The sequence below is a fragment of the Oryctolagus cuniculus genome, chromosome 11, assembly GCF_051225735.1.
Source record: "Oryctolagus cuniculus isolate XC-2025 breed Fujian yellow rabbit chromosome 11, ASM5122573v1, whole genome shotgun sequence".
Taxonomy (NCBI): domain Eukaryota; kingdom Metazoa; phylum Chordata; class Mammalia; order Lagomorpha; family Leporidae; genus Oryctolagus; species Oryctolagus cuniculus.
The window spans coordinates 21,715,576-21,736,163 of record NC_142877.1 but is presented as its reverse complement, the minus strand read 5'-3'; the positions used below and the strand labels follow the sequence as shown (position 1 = coordinate 21,736,163).

The following is a 20,588-nucleotide window of genomic DNA, read 5'->3' as shown; positions in this document are numbered from 1 at the left end:
GAACTTCACTAAGCAGTCTGGAAAGTGCACATTAAGTCCAATGAGATGCTACTCCACGCACACCAGACAGCAAAAATTCAGTCAGATAACGCCAAGTGTTGGCCAGGACACTGATGAACAAGAACTCACACACAACGTTGACAGGCATGTAAGCTGAAACAACTACCCTGAAAACAATTTAGTTATTCCTGGTAAAGTTAAGACGTGCCTACCCTATAGCAATTTTACTAAGAAATTCTCAAATATGGTCACATGCACACAGAAAGACGTGCACACAGAAGTACATTTCAGTCAACAGCCCAAATGGTTATCATCAGGAAAACTGGTAAATGAATTATTACTTACTCATGATGAAAGACAAAAAATGAATGAATTAGAAGTATAAGCATTAATACAATGCTTTAAAAACACAAAGCTAAGTAAAAGAGCAAGATGCAGAAACATGTATGCAATATACTATTTTTTTTAAAGATTTACTTATTTATTTGAAAGGCAGAGTTACAGAGGGGCAAACACACACACACAGATAGGTCTTCCATCCACTGGATCACTCCCTAGATGGCCGCAACAGCCGGAGCTGTGCTGATCTGAAGCCAGGAGCCAGGAGCCACCTCTGGTCTTCACCTCTGGGTTTTCCACATGGGTAAAGCGGCCCAGAGACTTGAGCCATCCTCCACTGCCTTCCCAGGCCACAGCAGAAAGCTGGATTCGAAGTGGAGCAGCCAGGCCTCGAACCGGCGCCCACATGGGATGCTGGCACTGTGGGCAGTGGCCTCACCCACTATGCCACAGCGCCGGCCCCGCAATATACTATTGATGCTGATTTTTAAATTTAATTTTATTTATTTTTTAGTTTTTAAAATTTATTTATTTGAGAGGTAGAGTTACAGAGAGTGAGAGAGACAGAGAGAGAGGCCTTCCCTCCATTGGTTCACTCCCCAAATGGCCACAACGGCCAGAGCTATGCCGATCTGAAGCCAGGAGCCAGGTGCCTCCTCCTGGTCTCCCATGTGGTTGCAGGAGCCCAAAGACTTGTGCCATTCTCCACTGCTTTCCCAGGTCATAGCAGAGAGCTGGATTGGAAGAAGAGCAGCTGGGACCAGAACTGGGGCCCATATGAGATGACGGCACCTCAGGCAGAAGATTAACCTACTGTGCTATGGCGCCAGCACGGATTTTTTATTTTTAAAAGATTGATTTTACTTATATGAAAGACAGAATGACAATGCTGGGGAGGGGGGAGTCCTTCATCTGCTGGCTCATTTCCCAAATGGCTGCAATGGCTGGGGCTGGTCCAGGCCAAAACCAGGTATCCAGAACTCCTTCCACTCCAACATGGGTGGCCAGGGTCCAAGCACTTGGGCCTTGATCTGCTGCCTTCCCATGAGCATCAACAGGGCGATGGACTGCAAAGGGAGCAGGTGGGACTCAATCTGGCCCTACGATATGGTATGCTGGTGTCGCAAGTGGTGCCTTAACCCATGATGCCACCACACCAGCGCTTCATGCCAATTTCTTTTTTAAAGAATACATTGTTCTTTATTTATTTGACAGATAGAGTTAGACAGTGAGGGAGAGAGACAGAGAGAAAGGTCTTCCTTCTGTTGGTTCACCCCACCAAATGGCCACCACGGCCAGAGCTAAGCCAATCCGAAGCCAGGAGCCAGGTGCTTCCTTCTGGTCTCCCATGTGGGTGCAGGGCTCAAGCACTTGGGCCATCCTCCACTGCCTTTCCGGGCCACAGCAGAGAGCTGGACTGGAAGAGGAGCAACCAGGACTAGAACCCGGCGCACACATGGGATGCTGGCACCGCAGGCGAAGGATCAAGCAAGTGAGCCACAGCACCGGCCCCCCTTTATGCCAATTTTTAAAAAGCAACACAACAGACTGTGTTGACAAACATGTATTTCAAGTGTAAGAACAAAGAGGAGAAGGAATGTACACTGGTTTTGGGGATGGATTCTGAAAGGGAACCCAAGGAGGCTTCAGCGTCTGTTTACACTGGTTTCTTGAGTGAGAAAGAATAGAGGGAGAGAGAAGGAGAACGGTTTTCTGGGTGACCCTACTGGAGACCCTAGTTCAAGAGAGTGTCCAACACCTTGTGACCTCAACAACCTGTATGCTGGAGCTTCATTCTGTCATATTTAGACCCCAGTTAGAGTCCTGCTTAATATTCCAGCTTAGCTTCAGCTCTACTACCAAGAACTGAGGGAAATACAAGATTATACTTTGGACCCAAGATAGCTCCAAGGCCAGGTAACTGACAGTGACTCTGCCTGTGTGTGCATGTGTGTGGTGTGTACAGCAGGGTAGATAGGGGGTTGTCAGGGAAGGTCCAGAGATGGATGATGAAAAGGAAGACAGAATAGTTGGAATAAAAGAGAACATTTTAAAGAAGATGAGGGAATCAGGCAAGGTCACTACTTTTTCATAATTTTGTAATCTAGATGAAATTCAGACCTAAATTGGCTGCTTTCAAAATCTCAATTTTTCAGGAGATCTCAGTTCCCACCTAAGTGTAACATGTCCTCAAACCATGTAAGAAACAAGGTTATCAATGCACCAAGGGGCCTAGGCCTTGTTCATTGTCCTCCCTGGAGCAGCTCTTAGTGTCAATGTCTCAAAAGCTCCTCTTCATTTTCAAAGTAGTGAAGGCAAACGTTCTTATGGCAATAAAGAAGGAAGAGATGGGAGGCAGTCACAATCAGGGGCACTCGTGTACACATCCTCCGTGACTCTGTGTATGAACTGACTGAACGAGACTCCACAGGGAGAGGGGCTGCAGAGACCTGGCTGCGGAGGTGACCCAACGTCAGGCCACTGCAGCAGGGAGGTGCTGCAGTCCTCTGCTTTGTCCACTGACATCTGTTCCACAGGCTCTCTCTTGAGTTATCTCACTCCGACTCTGCATTCTGGAGGGGACACACACAATGAGAGCCTCTGCTCAAAGGGCACAGCCCAAGGGAGCATTTCACAGCTCTGGACACAGATTTTCCCCCCAGCACCAATTATTTGCCATCTGCAAAGCTACCTTAGGTACTTTATTCTCCAGTCTTATGAAACAACTGAAAGGATACAGGGCTGACATATGAAAGATATGAAAGACGTAGTCTTTTTAAGAATTTAGGTTAAAGGGATGAGTGTCTGGTACAGTGGTTAAGATGCTAGTTAGGGTGCAGGTGCTGTGGCCCAGAGGGTTAAGCCACCACTTGCAATGCTGGCACCCCATCTCGGGGTGTCAGTTCCGAGTTCTGGCTACACCACTTCCAATGCAGCTCCCTGCTAATGTGCCTGGGAGAGCAGCAGAGGATGGCCCAAGTGCTTTGGAGCCATCTGTGTGAGGACTGATGGATCTCAGGGCTTCTAGATTCTGCCAAAAACAGCCATCAGCTGTTGTAAACATCTGATGAGTCAATCAGTATATGGAAGATGCTCTCTCTCTTTATCTCTGTCATTCTACTCTTCAAATAAATAAATAAATAAATCTTAAAAAGATGCCACTTCGAGGACACCTGCATTCCATGCGGTGCCTGGGCTTGAGTCCCAGCTCCGCCTCCAATCCCAGCTTCCTGCTGATGTGCACCCTGAGTGGCAGCAGGTGTCGGCTCAAGTACTTGGATCCCTGCCATTCACATGAGAGACCCAGACTGAGTCCAGCTTCTGGCTTCAGCCTGATCCACCCCCAGCTATTGTGAACATTTTGGAAGTAAACCAGTAGATGGAAAATCTCTCTCTCTCTCTCAAATAAAAATGAATAAAAATTTAAAAAATGATGTAGTGGGGTCAGTACTGTGGAGTAGAGGGTAAAGCTGCTGCCTGAAATGCCGGCATCCCATATGGGCACCGGTTCGAGTCCTGGCTGCTCCACTTTCCATCCAGCTCTCTGCTATGGCCTGGGAAAGCAGTAGAAGATGGCCCAAGTCTTTGGGCCCCTAAACCCGTGTGGGAGACCTGGAAGAAGCTCCTGGCTCCTGGCTTTGGACATCTGGGGAGTGAACCAGCAGATGGAAGACCTCTCTTTCTCTCCCCCTGCCTCTGTCTCTCTGTAACTCTGACTTTCAAATAAATAAGTAAATCTTAAAAAAAAAAAAAAAAAAAAAAAAAAAAAAAAAAGGATTGACCTTGATGTGAAGAGAAATATTTCAGAGTAGGACATTATCGGGGCTGGCACCGTGGCTCACTTGGTTAATCCTCCGCCTGTGGCGCCGGCATCCCATATGGGCACTGGTTCTAGTCCCAGCTGCTCCTTTTCCGATCCAGCTCTCTCTCATGGCCTGGGAAAGCAGTAGAAGATGGCCCAAGTCCTTGGGCCCCTGTACCCACATGGGTGACCTGGAAGAAGCTCCTGGCTTCAGATCGGCACAGCTCTGGCCGTTGCAGCCATCTGGGGAGTGAATCAGCGGATGAAGACTTCTCTCTCTGTCTCTACCTCTCACTGTAACTCTGTCTTTCAAATAAATAAAATAAATCTTTAAAAAAAATGATTGACCTTGGTGTGAAGAGAAACTTTTAAAAAAAGAGTTTAGGTTTAAGAGTAGGACATTATCACTATCTGATAATAACCAGCTCTCACCTTTTCCCAAGTCCTTATTCTTGAGCTGTCATCAGAAGATCGATCTGACTCATCCAATCTCTCTAAACTCAGCAGAGCTACGATCACTTCATGTCTGTTAATATTTTGTTCCCTCCCCTGGCCAATCTAAAATAATTTAGGTAAACTTAAATGACAATTTGTACTTTAGGGAATGTCAATATTTTTATTAGTATGGAATTTTATCCTGTTTCCAATAAGTAGTACTGTATGATCCTTGGGTACAGTTTTTATTATTTATTTGAAAAGCAGAGAGATACAGAGATCTCTGTCTCATCTACTAGTTCACTCCCCAATGACCCCAAAAGCTGGGGCTGGGTCAGGCCGGGCCAAAGCAGAAGCCAGGAACTCCATCTGGGTCTCCCACATAGGTGGCAGGCACCCAAGTACTTGAGCCATCACCTGCTAGAATGTGCATTAGCAGCAAGAAGCTGGAATGGGAATGAGAATGGGAAGTGGAATCAGGACGTGAACCCAGGTACTCTGATAGAGGATGCTGCCGTCCCAACTGGTATCTTACCTGCTGTGTCACATGCCTCCCCCTAGTTGTTATTGCTATATAGGAATGTTTGATAGAATACCCCCAAATATCTTATACCTGTGTAGGAGGGTAAAATTCTTTGCATTTCATTGAATGCCACAGTAAAAGAATTTTTCTCTAAACTTTGACTTCCAGTCAAAGTCCTGGAAGTTTCGAGTACCATTCTGTCAACAGAAGGCAGAAAACACAGTCAGTCTTCTATCAGTAGATCGTATTTCCTTACTAAATTATTTTTAAAAATGTATTTGAGGAAGGGGAGGAAATGTGAGCAAAGAATGAAAAGCACACAGAAGTGGGGGTGGGTCAGCAATAATTTCACACGGTGGGTGGGGGCAGTGCACAAGAAGGGAACCAGTGGGACATGAGGCTGAAGGCATCTAGGACAGTCTGCAAGGCCAGGAAAGGAGCACTGACTCTGGCTCTAACAGACTGAATCCAGCTCTCACCAATCACCTCTCCCTTCCCTTTGAAGGAAATTCCAGGATATCCATTTCACTTAATTCTTATGTTGTAACAATGCCCATTCACTAAGAGATCTGCTAGGGTTTAAAGCTGTTTAAGCCCCTTTGAGGAGACCTGTGTTATGCCACTGCTTGCCATGTGGCATTCCATATGTCAGCACCAGCTGGAGGCCTGGCTGCTCTACCTCTGATCCAGCTCCCCACTAACGTGCCTGCTAGAGACCATCTGGGGAGTGAACCAGCAGATGGAAGATTTTCTCTCTCCTCGTCACTCTTTCAAATACACACACACATATTATATATACACACACATTCTAAAGCCCCTTTGCAGAGGCAAGTACATGTACATACATGTGAATTATAGTTCCAAAACCAATTCCCACAGATTGGGTTTTACCCATTAGTCCTCTAAAGAGCGACTGCAATTAAACAGCAGCATGCAAGTACTCAGCTGTCAGTGGTGCCTGGAGTACCCTAGGAGCAAGAGCTCCACCCACGATCAGCCTGGTTCATGGTTCTGCCCTGGCAGAGGGCAGCTCTTTGCTCTCCATTAGTATTTACTGAGCACCCCTCTGGTAGAAGTAGAAGGTGATTTGACAATATATGCCAAGACTCAGCCAGGACATGAACCAACACCCATATGGGATGCTGGCAGGTGCCGCAGGTGGAGGCTCAACCTGCTACACCACAGCGCGGGTCCCTCCTTCACGACTTTTAATATCCATAACAGAACTGTTGCTTGCCTCAGAGGAGTATATGCAATGATGTCACTAAGGACAACCAAGGAACCAAGATTATACCTTTCTTAGTCAACCATACTAAGATTACTTCCCCGGTACAGCATCAAAGATTCCTTTAAGATTTTTCTTAGTCAAGACTCAGACCTGAAGGAAGCCAGATTAGCTGGCTTCAGTTCACGTCCACGCCACGGCTATGCTAGTGGACACCGCCAGCACCAAGAGTGAATGCCTGTCCAGTGGTGACAGGGCTGGCTGCCGATTTATTCTGCTTGGTCTCCTAAGAACAGCCCAGTGGCTTCTGGGAAGCTTACAGGCAAACCAGGCCATCATTTCACATCACAATCCTACCTCCTGGGTCTCCTATCAGCCTGCTGCTGGTCTCCTGACCCTGCTGCTCCTTGGCTCCTGAACAGCACACAAGCCCTTCACAGAGACTAGAATGAAGGCAAGCATTCGGGAATGGTGGGAGGAGGGGCAGAGAGGGAGCTATGGTTTTCCTCCTGCATAACCCAAAGCTTCTGTGCACTGGAGGGCAGTGATAAACGCATGACAGCACAAACCCTTGCCGTCAGCACATTTGTGTCAGAACTGAACTGCAAGTTCCACTTGAACATGTTACTATATTAAAGCCTCCCCCAAAGTATCAGGGTTTTGGCCAGACTATTTTTAAGCCTTAATATTAAAAAGTGACTCATATTTATATTTATAAAACTCAATTTTATTTTCTATATAATTATATTTATGTATGAGAAAATCCAGGAACTATATCAAAATACTAACATTGGCGAAATAATAGGTGACAGTTCTTTTTTGGCATATCCTTAACTACTTTGCAATAAACATGTAACTCTTTGTATTCCAATTGTCTTTTTTTGGGGGGGTGTTCAATTTTATAGAAATAAACACTTCCATACTTTTGAGTAAGAGTGATATAGCGGCCAGCACCGCGGCTCAATAGGCTAATCCTCCGCCTTGCGGCGCCGGCACACCGGGTTCTAGTCCCGGTCGGGGCGCCGGATTCTGTCCCGGTTGCCCCTCTTCCAGGCCAGCTCTCTGCTGTGGCCCGGGAAGGCAGTGGAGGATGGCCCAAGTCCTTGGGCCCTGCACCCCATGGGAGACCAGGATAAGTACTTGGCTCCTGCCTTCGGATCAGCACGGTGTGCTGGCCACAGCGCGCCAGCCGTGGCAGCCATTGGAGGGTGAACCAACGGCAAAAAGGAAGACCAGACCTTTCTCTCTGTCTCTCTCTCTCACTGTCCACTCTGCCTGTCAAAAAAAAAAAAAAAAAAAAAGAGTGATATAGCATTTCTGGAGTCCCTCATCTTGGATTTTACTGTTACTCTCTCTCAAATGATCTCTTAAGTAAACCATATAAAATATTAATAGCAATGAAGCTCCACTGGTTCAATATAGGATCCAAATTATAAGTCAGGTCAAATTAAAAACAACTAAACACAAACTTCACTTACCACTATTTATTAAAAAATAAAATATAACTTTTTGAATAAGAATTATCACCAGGGGCAGGCATTTAGTCTACCGGTTAAGACACTACTTAAGGGGCCAATGCTGTGGCACAGGTTAACCCTTTGTCTGCAGCTCCAGCATCCCCTATGGGCACCGGTTCTAGTCCCGGCTACTCTTCCAATCCAACTCTCTGCTATGGCCTGGGAAAGCAGTGGAAGATGGCCTAAGCACTTGACCCCCTGCACCTGCATGGGATACCCAGAAGAAGCTCCTGGCTCCTGACTTCTGATTGGCTCAGCTCCAGCTGTTGTGGCCATTTGGGGAGTGAACCAGCAGATGGAAGACCTTTCTCTCTGTCTCTTCCTCTGACTGTCTGTAACTCTACCTCTCAAATAAATAAATAAATAAAATCTTTAAAAAAAAACCAAAAGATACTAGTTAAGATGCCTGCTAAGGGCTGGTGTTACGGCATAGCAGGTTAAGCCTCCGCCTGTGACACTGGCATCCTATATGGGTGCTGGTTCAAGACCTGGCTGCTCCACTTCTGATCCAGCTTCCTGCTAATGCACCTGGGAAAGCAGCAGAAGACGGCCCACGTCCTTAGGCCTCTGCACCTATGTGGGAGACCTGGAAGAAGTTCCTGGCTTCTGGCTTCAGATTGGCTCAGTTTCAGCCGCTGCAGCCATTTGGGTAGTAAACCAGCAGATTGAAGATATATCTCTCTTTCTGCCTCTCTCTGTAACTCTGCCTTTCAAATAAATAAATTAAAAATCTGGAAAAAAAAAACATATCTGGTACATACCATATCAGAGTACGGGGTTCCTCCGCTCCTGACTCTAGCTTCCTGCTAATGTGGACCCTGAGAGGCAGTAGTGATGTCTCAAGTAACTGGGATCTGCCACCCATGTGGGAGACCCAAGATCTGCATCACAAAGAGCTCAACCCATTAACCCACCAACATAAAACTGGTGCCTGGAAGGCAATTTTTGAACATGACAGCAAATCATATTAAAGACGCTTGACCCAGGGCAGGGCAGCACTGCACAGCCGTACACAGCCTCCTCGGTGCTGGCACAGGCCTTACCTGACAGTCAAAGTCCTGGAAGTTTCGAGTACCATTCTGTCAACAGAAGGCAGAAAACACAGTCAGTTTCCCCTCGTGGCTTCCCGCAAATGTGCAGCAAATTCAGTTCACAGTGAAAGCAATGTATGTACAGCCTGTGCTTGCCATAAAACTAAAAATGGTTCTCATCAAAAGGCCTCCAAGGCAGGGCGGGTTACTAAAAGGTGTTAGGTAAGATCATGCTTTGGTGACATACGGTGAGGACAAGGAAAGGAACCCAGTTCTCTTACAAACAAAGCTTGCAGCTTTGTGCATCCCTACCTAAGGACAGCAGGAAGAACTTTCAAGAAGAGGGTAGCCGGCGCCGCGGCTCACTAGGCTAATCCTCCGCCTAGCGGCGCCGGCACACCGGGTTCTAGTCCTGGTTGGGGCGCCGGATTCTGTCCCGGTTGCCCCTCTTCCAGGCCAGCTCTCTGCTGTGGCCTGGGAAGGCAGTGGAGGATGGCCCAAGTGCTTGGGCCCTGCACCCCATGGGAGACCAGGAAAAGTACCTGGCTCCTGCCATCGGATCAGCGCGGTGCACCGGCTGCAGCGCGCTGGCTGCGGCAGCCATTGGAGGGTGAACCAACAGCAAAAGGAAGACCTTTCTCTCTGTCTCTCTCTCTCACTGTCCACTCTGCCTGTCAAAAAATTAAAAAAAAAAAAAAAAAGAAAGGATGAGGAAGAGAACAAAGCTACAGAAAGGGAAGACTTGAGGGGCTGCATTGCGGCCCAGGGTGTTAAGCTGCTGCCTATAATGCAAGCATCCCCCATCGGAGTGCTAGTTTGAGTCTTGGCTGCTCCACTTCCAATCCAGCTCTCTGCTAATGTACCAGGGAAGGCAGCAGAGGATTGCTTGGGTCCTGCCACTCACATGAGAAACCAGGATGGGGTTCTGGGCTCATGTCTTTCACCTGGCCAAGCCCTGGCCATTGTGGCCATCTGGGGAGTGACCCAGTAGATGGAAGATTTCTCTCTGTCTCTCTCTCTAACTCTGCCTTTTAAACAAACAAAAAATAAAATAAATAAATAAATAAAAAAAGACTTCAAATATAATGAAGAAGAAAGGCAGGGTTCCAAACACTGGCATATCTATTTTACCCTATGAAAATTCTAATAGGAAAAAAGGACAAATCATTGAATAGCAGAATACAGCCAAAGGATCCAAGGAGAATTCATCCAACTTCTCAAATGGGCTATATTACAGCAACGTTTGATCAAGAGGGAAATCAGTGGCAATGACTCAGAGGCATCTGAGCAACATTTCAGGCGGGGTCAAGGGTGACGCCACAGCATGAAAAAGCTAACAAATGATGTATCTGGCTGGGAACAAAAACACCTCTTCACTTGACTTTTCATCAGGTGGAATCCCCTCCCCTGAGGAAAGCGCTCCTTATTTAGAAATCATAACCTATTTCCTCCGTCCAGAACGTATGGAGCTGCTGCCAGACACACTCGCAAAAGCTGCCTCTCCTGAGAAGCTCCGGGCATTCCCCGTCAAGAAGACCCCCCCTAGAAGCAGTCCTGGGTCCCGTCACCTATGCTGCTAGTAAAATAGGTTAAAACCAGAGTCCTGAGCGGCACAAACACCCAAAAAAGCCAAACCATCCTTCCTGTGGGACAAACCAGTAGAGTCAGCTGGGATGATTTAGAGCTGCACTATCCAATATGGTAGCCATGAGCCACATGTTACAATTTGAGTTTAAATTCATTAAAATTAAAAATGCGGTTCCTCAGTTGCATTAGCCGCATTTCAAAGGCTCGTATTATTGGGCAGTGCAGACACAGAACTCTCCCACGACCACGGGAACGTCCACTGATCTGAAGACCAGAAGCTTCTGAAGGAGTAAGGTTAAAGTGAGCAGCCCTGGATTCTCTAAAGGTGGCAGGAAAGTCACAATAGATACCCATGCAGAGACTGATGCACCACGAAGAACAGGCAAGAGAACGGAAGAGACAGCTAGTCCGAAGCATTATTCCCGAAATGAAACTGAATTCGGAAAAATAAACTCTGCTGCAGCCACGGCACAGGTAACTGCAAGACTGGGCCGAGGGCCTGGGCAGCACATTTCCGAGGAATGTCGCTACTGGAAAACAGGAGCATCCTCTCCCATGGCACTCCCTGGCCCCGTGAGATGTCTGAGAACTTAACAGAGTCATTGTGGCACAGAGGTGTAAGTTGTCATTGGGATGCCCATACCCTATATCAGAGTGCCTGGTTCGAGTCCCAGTTATTCTGCTTCCACTCCAGCTTCCTGCTAATACACACCCTAGCAAGCAGCAGTTAATGGCTCATGTACTTGGGCCCCTGCCACCATGTGGAAGACCTGGATGTAGTTCTTGACTCCTGGCTTTGGCCTGGCACAGCCCTGGTTATTGCAAGCATTTGGGGGAGTGAACCAGTGGATGGAAGATCTCTGTCTCTCTCTTTCTGCCTTTTTTTCTTTTTTTAAGATTTATTTATTTACTTGAAAGTCAGCGTACAGAGAGAGACAAGGAGAGGCAGAGAGAGAGAGAGAGGCCTTCCATTTGCTGGTTTACTTCCCAGTTGGCTGCAACAGCCAGAGCTGTACTGATCTAAAGCCAGGAGCAAGGGTCTCCCATGCAGGTGCAGGGGCCCCAGGACTTGGGCCATCTTCTACTGCTTTCTCAGGCTGTAGCAGAGAGCTGGATCAGAGGTGGAGCAGCCAGGACTTGAACCAGCGCCCATATGGATGCCAGCACTACAGGAAACGGCTTTACTCACTATGTCACAGCGCCGGCCCCTCTGCCTTTCAAATAAAATAAAAATAAACAAAAAAATTTTTGAAGATTTATTTATTTGAAAGTCAGAATTACAGAGGGGGGGGGGATGGATGTTATCTTCTACCCACTGCTTCGCTCCTCAGATGGCCACAATGGATAGGGTAGGGCTAAGCTGAACCCAGGAGCCAGCAGCTTCTTCCAGGTCTCCAATGTGGGTAGCAGGGGCCCAAGTACTGCTTTCTCCAGGTCATTAGCAGGGAGTTGTATCAGAGGTGGGGCAGCCGGGACATGAGCCAGCACCCAACAGGATACTGGAATGGTAGGTAGTGGCTTTACCTTTTATGCCTGCCCCAAAAACATTTTTTTCAAGTGATGTCACTGTGTTTAATTTCCAGTTAGACCGTGAGAAAGAGGGAAAAGCCTCCTATGAACTAGTGTAGGTGGTGTCAGTAGAACAGAAATGACCAGCCAGTGACTTTCCAGTTTCTGATATAACCTGTACCTCCTCCAAACACAGCATGGAGCCTGGTATAAGTCAGGTGCCTGGACATTTGTAAAATGAATAAGCCAATATAAAAAAATTAAATGTTGAGGGATTTTTGTTAAGACTTTGGGTCAAAGCCAAAAAACCTGACAGCATTCCAGTTTAGGATAGGATATGGTCATCAAGTCACAGAAGAGCAGGATACGAAACATTCTTTACAGTCTCACCGCAACCACATTAAAAGAATAAAGCATTGGCCGGCGCCACGGCTCAGTAGGCTAATCCTCCGCCTTGTGGTGCCGGCACACCGGGTTCTAGTCCCAGTTGGGGCACCGGATTCTGTCCCGGTTGCCCCTCTTCCAGGCCAGCTCTCTGCTGTGGCCAGGGAGTGCAGTGGAGGATGGCCCAAGTCCTTGGGCCCTGCACCCCATGGGAGACCAGGAGAAGTACCTGGCTCCTGCCATCAGATCAGCGCAGCGCCATTGGAGGGTGAACCAACGGCAAAAGGAAGATCTCTCTCTCTCTCTCACTGTCCACTCTGCCTATAAAAAAAAAAAAAAAAAAAAAAAAAAAAAAAGAATAAAGCACTAACACTAGCAGCTATTTCTGCATAGATTATGAGGGATTACAATATTCTTAATACTTTTCTGTAATGAGAAGGTACTTCCCCTTCTGCAATTAGAAAACTAGGGGCAAAAGGACTGGGTATGGTAAAAAAATATGTTTACAACTCACACTTTGCAATACAAGGTTGAGGGATGATTTACCACGATGTCAAGACAGATCCTGATGGGCCAGCACTGTGGTATATAGAGAGTAAAGCCACCGCCTGCAGTGCTCATATCCCACATGGGCACTGGTTTGAGTCCCGGCTGCATCTCTTCTGATCCAGCTCTCTACTATAGCCTGTGAAAGCAGTAGAGGATGGCCCAAGTCCTTGGGCCCCTATACCTGCATGGTGACCCAAAAGAAGCTCCTGGCTCCTGGCTTTGGATCAGCCCAGTTCCAGCTGTTGTGGCCATTTGGGGAGTGAACCAGCAGATGGAGGATTTCTCTCTCTCTCTCTGCAACTCTGCCTTTCAAATAAATACACAGGGGCTGGTGCTGTGGCGTAGCAGGTAAAGCTGCTGCCTGCAGTGCCAGCATCCCATATGGGCACCAGTTCGAGTCCTGGCCTCTCCACTTCCGATGCAGCTCTCTGCTATGGTCTGGGAAGGCAGTAGAAGATGGCCCAAGTCCTTGGCCTCTGCACCTGCATGGGCGACCCAGAAGAAGCTCCTGGCTCCTGGCTTCAGATTGGTGCAGCTCTGGCCATTGCTGCCAACTGGGGAGTGAACCAGCGAATGGAAGACACCTCTCTTTCTCTGCCTCTGCCTCTCTGCAACTCTGCCCTTCAAATAAATAAATATATCTAAAAACAAACAAACAAACCACCAGAGACCCTGATAGGGCTCTGATTCCACAGGATTCAGAGAGGTTCCTTTAGCAATCATGAGAGGAGAGAACACTGCAGTCGGAACTAACATCTCAGTAGGGGAACAGAGTCACACGTTTTGCTGAGCTCTTTGGGAAGCAGCTGTCGCTGCACCACGACTTTCCTTCCTCACATCCCTGTGCTCGCGGCCATGAGACATTTTGTGAGGCCCTGAGGCTCTGAGATGTGCACAAAGGGAAACGGCAAAAGCAGAGAAGCGATTCCTCCAGCAGCCAAGCTCTCGGTTTTTTGAGTATACAGCAAAAACAACCACATGCTCCTAATCCGTTGTATACAGCTACACTCTTAGATAAATGGCACCAATTACTTGGGGAAGACTACTATTCATTTTCTTGGATTTCTTGTTTAAGATCTACTCATCTATTTATTTGAAAGACACACACACACAGGGAGACACAGAGAGGGAAACACACACACACATCTTTCATTTCCTGGTTCATTCCCCAAATGCCTACAACAATCAGGGCTGGCCCAGGCCAACGCCAGGAGCTAGGAACTACATCCTGGTCTCCTACATGGGTGACTGGGACTCAAATATTCGGGCCATCTCCTACTGTTTCCAGGCCCCAGGCACTCCGATATGGGATGGGGGCAACCGAAGTGGCAACCCACTGGCCCACACACCCATTCCCCCAACCCCCTGCCCCTGTCACTGCCTTTCAAGTAGTTAAAAATAAACAACCACTTTTAAAAACCTCATTAATAATCACTGGGTCATTCTGAAAGGTTGTAGACTTCCTAGGGCCTTTCCCTAGAGACTTATTTGTCTCAGATGTTCACAGCACACAGGGTTTCTAACAAAAACGAAATTTCAAGCTGTGGATGATTTTTTCCTTCTACACAATTCAAAGATGCCATTAACTCCATATTCAGAGACATTCTCGCACTAAGCAGACTTAAACAACAGAAAGGAATTCACAGAAAAAATTATAGAATAATTTAAAGGGAGAACAAGATGAAAATAAGTCCATGAAAAAGACCAAGATAGAGGCCAGGAGAGGGGAGTGTTACTTGGTGAAGCCTCAGTGCCAAATACAGAAGGTAAACAGAGCAGCTCCAGAAGGCAGACGAGAGGCTGGTGTTACGTAGCGGGTTAGGCTGCCACTTGCAACACCCGCATTCCATATCAGATCACTAGTCTGAGTGCTGGCTGCTCCACTTACAATCCAGCTCTCTGCTAACGCACGTGGGAAAGCAAAGGAAAGGGGCCGGCCCCATGGCACAGTGGGTTAATCCTCCATCTAAGGCGCCGGTATCCCATATGGGCACCAGTTCTGGTCCCAGCTGCCCATCTTCCAATCTAGCTCTCTGCTGTGGCCTGGGAGGGCAATGGAGGATGGCCCAGGTACTTGGGCCCTGCACCCATGTGAAAGACCGGGAAGAAGCAACTGGCTCCTGGCTTCAGATCGGCACAGCTCTGGCCGTTGTGGCCTTTGGGGAATGAACCAAAGGAAGGAAGACCTTTTTCTCTGTCTCTCCCTCTCACTATCTGTAACTCTACCTCACAAATAAATAAATAAAATCTTAAAAAAAAAAAAAAAAAGCAAGCAAGCAAGCAAGCAAGCAAGCAAAGGAGGATGGCTCAAGTGCTTGGGCCCCTGTCACCCATGTGGAAGACTCGAATGGAGTTCCAGGCTCCTGGCTTTGGCCTGGCCCAGCTGTGCTGCGACCATCTGGGAAGTGAACCAGCAGATGGATAATTTTTCTCTCTCTGTTGCTCTGCCTTTCCAATAAATAATCTTTTTTTAAAAGGAAGATGAGAAGTAATTCTCTCAATTACAAGCCTAGAAGATAAGCAAAAACCAACTGAGAACAGATTAATGAATAAAGGCAAGTATGAAAAAGAAAAAGGTTGGGATGTAGAAGAAACTTAAAAAGACAAGCAACTGCTGGGGGAAGACAGATGCTTTCTCAACATGAGATTCACTCACATCCATAGTTTCAACAGACAGAGGGAACAGACATGTTAGGGAAGATGACACACCTTAGAACAGCAACGGGAAGACACTGCGGGCAAAGCTACAGCTCTGGGAACTTGAAGCAGGGGCCTGATTCTGATTCACCACTAGTCTATCCCCAGTCCTGACACCTGTACAGCCACAAACATCATTTCTCAATTTGAGGAAGAAACGGAGACTAAGCAGGAAGGTTTACTTGTGATTGAAGTGCTAGCAACTGAAGTGGGGAGAACCAGCGGTTACGACAATAAAGGCTTTAGAAGCGCCCTGTTCCAAACCAAAGCTGTCACAGAGAGTAAGACAGCATTTCTGTTAAAATGACAACTATTTTCCCCAACAGAAAGAGGTAGGAAAATGGAGGACTGTGAAATCTAAAGCACTATATAATCCCAGACAAAACCCAATTTTAATAATAAAGACCAATATAATCAATTAGGATAAATCAATATTTTACAATCATCAGTAAACCATTTTTTATGGTGCTAACACTTGAATTCAAACCATTTTTAAGCAAAAATCTGTTCAACCTGATAATCCAGAGGCAAGAGCAAAAACTATGGAAATGTGTGTGTGGGGGGGTATGTATTTATCTATCCATAACAATCATTACCTTAAAAAGTACTAAGAAAATGACATGTCACAAAGAAGTTCATAAAGGCCGGTGCCGCGGCTCACTAGGCTAATCTTCCACCTGTGGCGCCGGCATCCTGGGTTCCAGTCCCTGTTGGGGCGCTGGTTCTGTCCCGGTTGCTCCTCTTCCAGTCCAGCTCTCTGCTGTGGCCCGGGAGTGCAGTTGAGGATGGTCCAAGTCCTTGGGCCCTGCACCCACATGGGAGACCAGGAGGAAGCGCCTGGCTCCTGGCTTTGGATTGGCGCAGTGCGCCGGCCATTTGGGGGGGTGAACAAACGGAAAAAGGAAGACATCTCTCTCTGTCTCTCTCTCTCACTGTCTAACTCTGCCTGTTAAAAAAAAAAAAAGTTCATAAAGAGGTCAGATACTTGTATTAAACTACCTACAGTCAGATAACCAACTTTAAACTGCTAAGAAAAAAAAAAGTGCAACTTCAACTCTAAGACAAACTCCTACACTAACATACTAGGTAAACATCACAGCTCATGGACCCTACTTTAAAAACTCCCTGGGCAGCCTGCTGAGCCGTGACTAAAGCTTGGCCTCTTCTGACTGAGAGTCACCTGGGCTGCCTGCTGAGGGGCTCACTCCCTGCTGTAGTCCCATCTAGAGCACTTCAGACAACAGGTGTGACAATTACCTCTTCGCACTTTAGGGGAAACCCACCCACTAGTTCACACTACATAACACTTCCTGAATATCTTTGATAAAAGTTTTAGACTTCTATTTTAAAATTTATTTAAACTTACTTGCAAGGTGGACACACACGGAGACAGATCTCCCATCCCTTGGTTCACTCCCCAAATGCCCACAATAGCCAGAAGCCTAAAACTCAATCCAGGTCTCCCACGCAGGTAGCAGGGATGCCAGTAGCTGAGGCATCACCTGCTGCCCCCCAGGGTGGCATTAACAGGAAGCTGGAATCAGGAGCGGAGCCAGGGACTGAACCCAGGCACTCTGATGAGAGGCAGGTGCCCACGTAGTACCTTAACCACTGCAGCAAATGCCTGCCTAAATAAATGGCTTTGATTGCAATTTTTTAAGTGACTTTGGCCCTAATCCTTCACCTGCCTCTGCTCTCTTGGAAGAGAGAAAAATGTCGATGCTTGGGGGTTCCCTCCTTCCAGCCGCAGCATCTTCTCCCCTGCTTACCTGTCACTAGCAGAAAGGAAAACACCCAGTAAGGATGACCTCACTCTCTACTGTAACACCGAAACAAAGTAAACGGCTTGTTTCCATTCTCCTGGCTAGAGGTGGACATGTCCTCAGTTCTCCGGCAGCCAGCTGTGGCTGTAGACTTGTCTTCCCAAGCCTGGCTCCAGGCATCCACTGGCTCCACAGAATCTGAACCACAGCAGGGAGAGGAAGGCAGGGAAGGTGAAGCACAGCCAGCTCTCCCACTTGCTGCTGGGTCTGCTGGCTGAGGAGGGTGAATCGGCCAGCAGAGAGGCAGCAGATGGTAGATGAACCCTCCTTTCAAATAAAACAAGCACAGCGAAATTGCCCACATCTTGCACCTCTGAGCCGGAGACAAAATGACAGGCGCACTAAAATAAAGTGGGAAAACTACCAGCAGATGACACGAGGCAAGTTAACACAAACCGCACGAGCAGAGCTCTATGGAAAATGCCTCCCTCCAGTCATCTCAGGACAGATCCCTCACTTCCTTTAGCTCCCTGCGGCCTGGAGGGCACAGCAGCCTCTCTGGTTAGCAGTGTATCTATGAGGGGAAGGAGAGAGAGAGAGGAGATGAGATGAAACACGCCTCTAAGTTTCTCCTACAGAGAAAGTGATGCCAAAACATCTACAGGGTCAGCAAAAGCAGAAAGGGCTCAGGTGTCAGAGTCCAGAAAACCTGGTTTCAGTCCCAGCTCTGCCACTCAATGACTGGGCAAGGCAGCCTTTCCGTCAGTTCACAACTGCTATGCGAGGAACGCTGCCACCTGCCTCAAAGGGATCCTCTAAGAACTGTAAGAGGGAACTATGGCTGGCGCTGCGGCTCACTAGGTTAATCCACCTTGCGGCGCCAGCACACCGGGTTCTAGTCCCGGTCGGGGCACCGGATTCTGTCCCGGTTGCCCCTCTTCCAGGCCAGCTCTCTGCTGTGGCCAGGGAGTGCAGTGGAGGATGGCCCAAGTCCTTGGGCCCTGCACCCCATGGGAGACCAGGAGAAGTACCTGGCTCCTGCCATCGGATCAGCGCGGTGTGCTGTCCACAGCGCACCGGCCGCGGCGGCCATTGGAGGGTGAGTCAACGGCAAAGGAAGACCTTTCTCTCTGTCTCTCTCTCTCACTGTCCACTCTGCCTGCCAAAAAAAAAAAAAAAAAAAAAAAGAGGGAACTATGTGAGGCCCCCGGCATATAAAAGGTGTTTAACAAGCAACAACAGGGCCATCGCCGCAGCTCACTAGGCTAATCCTCCGCCTTGCGGCACCGGCACACCAGGTTCTAGTCCCAGTCGGGGTGCCGGATTCTGTCCTGGTTGCCCCTCTTCCAGGCCAGCTCTCTGCTGTGGCCAGGGAGTGCAGTGGAGGATGGCCCAAGTCCTTGGGCCCTGCACCCCATGGGAGACCAGGATAAGTACCTGGCTCCTGCCATTGGATCAGCGCCGGCCACGGCGGCCATTGGAGGTGAACCAACGGCAAGGGAAGACCTTTCTCTCTGTCTCTCTCTCTCACTGTCCACTCTGCCTGTCAAAAAAAAAAAATAAAATAAAAGAAAAAAATAAAATAAAAGAAACCATAATACATCTGCTCCTGTTCAAACTTGGACGCTTTCCTCCCTGTGAGTGGTTTTCAACCATGGCGACTTGGTCCCCGGGGGACATCCGGCGACATCTGAAGGCATTTTGTCACAACTGTGGGTGGAGTGCCATGCCATCAGCATCCAGTGGTAGAGGCCAAGGAAGCTGCTAAATGCCCTACAACGCACACAGCAGTGCACCACAGCAGATGGTTATCCAGTCCCAACACCAGCGGTGTCCAGACTGGGACAGTACTCTGAGGAACTCACCCTGAGCAAGCTACTTCACCTTTCTCAGCCTTGGTCCTCATTATTCTCATTCATAACATGAGAATAAACTGATCTGTGCTCCCAACCTCACTGAGCTGCCGGGAGCATCAAATGCAACAGTGAGTGCAAGCACTATCGTTATGATCTCTTTTACAACAGTCACAAAAGCACCCATTGCTGGGCACAGGCAGAAGCAGTTACACACTGGGGAGGGGGAGGGTGGCTAACTGAGTGGAATTACTTGTTTGGGAATGTCACATGCAGAAGGCTTCCCATCTATCTCCCTGTTTGGTCAGAGCAGAGAATTCTCATGTGTGCAGATGGGGAGAGGGAAGAAGCAAAGCACAGGTGGGGAACTGGTAAGAACATCACAGGCAAATCAGAGTGGAGATGACAGACACCAGAAGTGAGACACTGCAGGGCTGGCGTTATGGCACAGCAAGTTAAGCCAACACTTGGGATGTCTGCATTCCATGTCAAAATCCAGGTTCAAGTCCTGGCTACTCCACTCTGGATCTAGATCCCTGCTGATGCATCTGGGAAGCAGCAAATGATGGCTCAAGTACTTGGGGTCCTGCCACCCACATGGAAGACCCAGATGGAGTTCCTGGTCCCTGGCTTTGGCCTAGCCCAGAACTGGTTATATAGCCATTGGGGAATAAACCAAAAGATGGAACATCTTCTCCCCCACCCCACCTTCTTTATCTGTCAAGCACCTTTCAAATAAATAAATAAATCCTTAAAAAAGAAGTGACATTGCTCGCTGTCTCAATATACTTGGGCTGTCATAACAAAATACCACAATGGTTTTTTTTAAAAATGTATTTATTGGTTTAAAAGGCAGAGGGAGACATAAAGAGAAAGAAAACTTCTTTTATTTATTTATTTGAAAGGCAGAGTTAGAAAGAGAGAGAGCGAGAGAGAGAGAGAGATCTACCATCTGTTAGTTCACTCTCCAGATGGCTGTATTGGCCAGGGGTGGCCCGAGCCTAAGCCAGGAGCCTGGAACTCCATTTGATCTTCTTTATGGGTGGCAGAGGGGGGCCCAAGCACTTGAACTATCTTCTGCTGCTTTCCCTGGCATGTTAGCAGGGAGCAGGATCAGAAGTGGAGCAGACATCAGAAGTGGAGCAAAACTGGTGCCCATATGAGATGCAGGCAGAGGCTTAACCCACTGTGCCACAATGCCAGCCCCTGAAGAAAGAGAATGTCTATCTACTAGTTCCCCCTCCAATGTCTTCAGCAGCCAAAACTGGACCAGGATGAAGCCAGGAAGCAGGAACGCCATCCTGTTCTCCATAAGGGTAGCAGGAACCCAAGTACTTGAGCCATCATCTGCTGCTTCCCAGGCATGTTAGCAGG

General features: G+C 47.9%; 1 protein-coding gene across 4 annotated transcripts in view; it reads right to left on the bottom strand.

The window, feature by feature from the left end:
- Positions 1-20,588, bottom strand: part of NDRG3 (NDRG family member 3) — a 78,429-nt gene that overhangs the window by 34,990 nt on the left and 22,851 nt on the right. For 2 of the 4 annotated variants that reach the window (XM_002710820.6, XM_008256033.5), the window contains exon 3: positions 8,885-8,920. The exons of the other annotated variants lie outside the window; for them this stretch is intronic. In XM_002710820.6, coding sequence (XP_002710866.1) covers positions 8,885-8,920 — 36 coding nt within the window. The remainder of the gene's footprint in view (positions 1-8,884; positions 8,921-20,588) is intronic. 4 annotated transcript variants of the gene reach the window in all.